This window comes from Capsicum annuum, chromosome 10 (genome assembly GCF_002878395.1).
Source record: "Capsicum annuum cultivar UCD-10X-F1 chromosome 10, UCD10Xv1.1, whole genome shotgun sequence".
Taxonomy (NCBI): domain Eukaryota; kingdom Viridiplantae; phylum Streptophyta; class Magnoliopsida; order Solanales; family Solanaceae; genus Capsicum; species Capsicum annuum.
In genome coordinates, this window is record NC_061120.1 from 150,703,828 (window position 1) to 150,708,009 (window position 4,182).

Genomic DNA, 4,182 nt, shown 5'->3' on the forward strand with positions numbered 1-4,182 from the left:
ATATATATATATATATATATATATATATATATCATTACTATTTTTCTTTGTATTATTACTACTTTTATGGTTTCATGTTGGAGAAGGATAGAAGTGTAACATATTATATATTCTTACCTAAATTAAATAAAGACTTAAATTACTTTCAAGTTTTTTTTTTTTTATATAAAAAGTTTAAAACCTAAAAAGAACTAAAAGTCTTCAAAATTTTACCTAAAATATGTTTTCTAATATTTGAGCACACATAGATACTCATTAACTATGAGAGTATTTGCCCTTTGCTAATTATCCTATTTAAGGAATTGTTTTCTAATTTTGCACTTAAACATTAATTAATTCTTTTTAAATTTTTATATATAACTAAAAAAATTAGTGAAAAGAGGACCATTAAATTTTGAATGAATTTGAGTATAATTACATGTGGACCAATAAAAATAATGTCATGTATTTAATTTAAATAAAATTATATTTCACATCAGAATTTGTTAAAAGGAGGAGACATTTTTGGACTTAAATTTAATGTTAAGGGCATTTTTTATCCAAACAGGTGGATAGAGGGGTATTTTTGAACCAATAGAGGAAGAAGAACATTTTTGAATCATTTCTAATACATTAAGGGTATTTTTGAGCCAAATAGATGAATGAAAGGGTATTTTTGAACCTAAAGATGGAAAGAGGATATTTGTGTACCATTTTTAATAGTTGAAGGGTATATTAGACCCTTTTCCGAATTTAAATTACCAAACTCTCAAGGGTCTCCATTCAAAACCGACTTTAATTTTATTAATAAATGAAATGACAAAAAGAAAAAGGTTCCAAATTAGCAAACACTACATTTACAGTTGAAAATAACCAAATTTTTGAAAGACTTGATATCGGAACAGCATCATCAGCACTAATTAATTCACCTTCCTGCAGTTGACACGAATTTGGCCTTGCTTCCCCGTTAATGGCTTGATATCACCCATCTTAATCATAGACTTGGCAAAATCTTTCGAGAAAGTCCTTAGGTTTTTACTATATTCCTTAACAAAACCACCGGTCTTTCCTCCACTAACGAGTGCTTGATCAGAATGTAAAAGCCCTTTCTTGGACACTAAGTTGCTAAAATATTTGGAGTCAAAAATAGCCGCAGTCGGATCAAGAGTAGCAAGATTGGAATCACCTCCACTACGTGGACAATTGGCTTGGAGTTGGCGTGCAAAGGTGGAATTGATGTTAGTCTCATTGTAGATGCGATTCCTAAAGGTGAAGCACTGAGCAAACCCAAGTGTGTGTCCACCGGAGAGGGCAACAAGATCTTCCTCATCCAAACCATGGTTTTTGAAGTTGCTGATAAGGGCAGGTAAGTCCATCAACGGAGTTGGAATATTATTGTCGGCGGCTGTTCTACTTGCTGTAGTGGAGTCTCTTCTTCCTAGTTTCACTTCCCAACTTGGTCCATGTAGCTGTTCATGTAATAATGTTTCAGTTCAATTAACTTAATTATATTTCCTAAAATTAGCAGCATACACTTGTATAACTGGTGGAGGAAATCAAAAAATTTATGCCGACTCTCAGACTCGTCTTTATTTCAAGTTGATTAACTTATTAAAAACTCACAAAATGTTTTAGCTTATGTTAAGATAATAAGGGAGTAAATACGTACAGCAACAACGGAATCACGAGCTGCCACTGCCAAGATGTCCGCACAAGATACAACTGAACGTCCACAAACTTTATCAACCTCGGACTTAATTTTATCGATCACCTCAAACCCTCTAGCAGAATTGTTATTAGCACGAGAAGTCTTTTCACTATCAATAGCAGAAGTTTGATCAAGAAGAATCGAAGCATCGCAACCCTGTGTTTACAAGAAATACAATGATTAATAAGGACACCTCAAGCCACCAAAGTCAATGACTCCATTATCAAAGAATTTATATTTAATACACAAATGAATGAAAAACACTAAGTGGGAGAAAAAGAATCTCACATTAACGAAACAATCATGAAAATGTAAACGTAGCAAAGAAGCGCCCATTCGCTTCTCTTTTCGGACTGCATCCTCAACAACCCGTTTAATGGTTGGTAAAGCTTTGGGACAGACATCGTCATAGAAATCATCGTCCAAATCCGAAAATGCCATGCCTACTAGAGAAAGCGTGACTAACATATAAAGAAAGAGGAAACTATGAGAAGCCATATTTACTATGAAGTTCTACACTTCTATGTGTTGCTTTTGATTTTATGTGATGATGATGAGTGTAATATGTGTCTCTATTTATAGGTCACGAAAATGTCGACTATGGTTTCTCTCACAACAATGAGCTACACTTTGACAATTTCTAAGCTAAGAGGCCAATTTTTAAATCTTCTGGTCAGCGTTGTCAATTCATGCACGAAATATGACTTGGTAATTTTTCCACTATATTAATGCAAATTTGAATGGGGCTAACTCTCTCATTAATTATATGTTAAATTAAAATCAAACCTACTAATTAGGAAATATGTGGATTAAAAACCAAATCAAATTTGACTTGATAATTGCATTGTATGTTACGTTGTACTTCCCTCTTTGTATACAGCAACCATTTTATTGAATTTTTCTGTTTGCATGGGCGTAGCTACTGTTCTGATTTTATATGAGGGAATCGTAGATGACGTAATGAAGTAAATATAATGGTGTTCTTTTTTATAATTTAAATTTGTAGAGAAAATGGTCATATACATTCGGGATCAGAATAGGCATAATTCCTTAGTTCGAGTCTCTCCACTGCCCATTGTCAAAAGAGCATATGGAGTTGGTCTTGAAAAGAATTAGGTTCACATGTGAGGCAGGTGACATGTTGAAGAAATAACAAACTAATTAAAAAATGTGTGCTCTTTCTCCTTCGGATAACGAGTTTTTAAATGAAATACTTAGTAGTATAGTTGCATGAGTAACTTACGAGTTTTGCACATTGATCACATCATATCACATACACTAAAAGCCAAAAAACTTTAATCCTAAAGTTGGATCATCAAAATATCCATTAAAAAGTAAATAACTTTTTTATCCGTTATTTAGATACTATACTACTCCTAAAAATAATTGCTTGCTTCTTCAATGGAAACATGAACCAAACTTCTCTTCTTTAATCATAAACGGAAGAATTTGAGAAGTTCCCATTGAGGAAGCAATATGTATATATACCAAATTCACCCATACAAAATTACAAATAGTTTCATTAATTAAGTATACTCATTCTAATTGGGCTGCTCAATAGAAAAATGGAGGTATCAAGTGACCACCTGTATTGATATCTATGTTGATATCGAAATTATGATTTTAATCTACGTATATGCTTATGATATACTGCTATTTCTCTCTTTTGGAATTTTTCTTATTTGCTACAAGTTGCTCGGTAAATATATACTCCCTCTCTTTCAAAACGAATAATATACTTTCCGTTTTAGTCCGTTTAAAAAAAATGGTCCTTTTCTTTTTTGACAATACTTTAATTTTAACTTTTCATGATATATTTAAGAACACAAGATTAAAGGGCGATTTGCTACATTTGATACAACTTTAGTTTAATGCCACAAGATTTAAAAATGTTCTATATTTTTTTAAATTTCGTGCTAAGTTAAAATAGATCATTCATTTTTAAATGGAGGAAATATTGTTCTTTTAAAGAGCATGATAATAAACGACTCTATGTGCACACTGCTCTACTCTACTCTACTCTATTGTGGAATAAAAACCACATGCCTTAGAGATGATGCACAAGGCAAACAATCTAAATTCATTCATGGAGATGAAAAAGATCACAATAAATACCAAAAAAATAAATAGCAAGTCAAGTTCATCATTGAGTTGCTTAGTCAGATCAACAATCATTATTTTTAAACATTTAATTTTTCTTTTTATTTTATAAATTTTAACTTAATGTTTAATATTATATACGGATTTTTAAAAATTACGTACTCATTGATATTAATTGGATTCACGCGCAAAGCGTATGTCAATAAACTAGTAGTGTTACGAACAACTATCAACCCCAGATTTGAAAAAGGTCAACTTCTGCATAGCAAAACAAAAGATAGCAACGCAAATATAGAAAAATAAGAACAACTCAACATGAAGTATATCGAGAAAACAGCGTTCGCGTATATAAGAAAATGTCAACGTTAATATATATATATAGAGAGACAAATAAG

General features: G+C 31.6%; 1 protein-coding gene across 1 annotated transcript; it reads right to left on the reverse strand.

The window, feature by feature from the left end:
• Nucleotides 1-757: 757 nt before the first annotated feature.
• On the reverse strand, nucleotides 758-2,245 carry LOC107844773 (cationic peroxidase 1). The gene is made up of 3 exons (XM_016689122.2): nucleotides 1,976-2,245; nucleotides 1,649-1,843; nucleotides 758-1,448 (listed from the first exon to the last, which is right to left on the reverse strand). The coding sequence occupies exons 1-3, from the start codon at nucleotides 2,183-2,185 to the stop codon at nucleotides 900-902; spliced, it is 954 nt and encodes a 317-aa protein (XP_016544608.2). The 5' UTR covers nucleotides 2,186-2,245; the 3' UTR covers nucleotides 758-899.
• Nucleotides 2,246-4,182: the final 1,937 nt, after the last annotated feature.

Bases quoted from the DNA above. Each gene is read 5' to 3' on its own strand.
- LOC107844773 (XM_016689122.2), bottom strand. From the start codon at position 2,185: ATGGCTTCTCATAGTTTCCTCTTTCTTTATATGTTAGTCACGCTTTCT. The intron at 1,844-1,975 runs GTGAGATTCTTT...TTGTAAACACAG, and splicing joins TTCATGATTGTTTCGTTAAT to GGTTGCGATGCTTCGATTCT. The intron at 1,449-1,648 runs GTACGTATTTAC...TTACATGAACAG, and splicing joins CTCGTGATTCCGTTGTTGCT to CTACATGGACCAAGTTGGGA.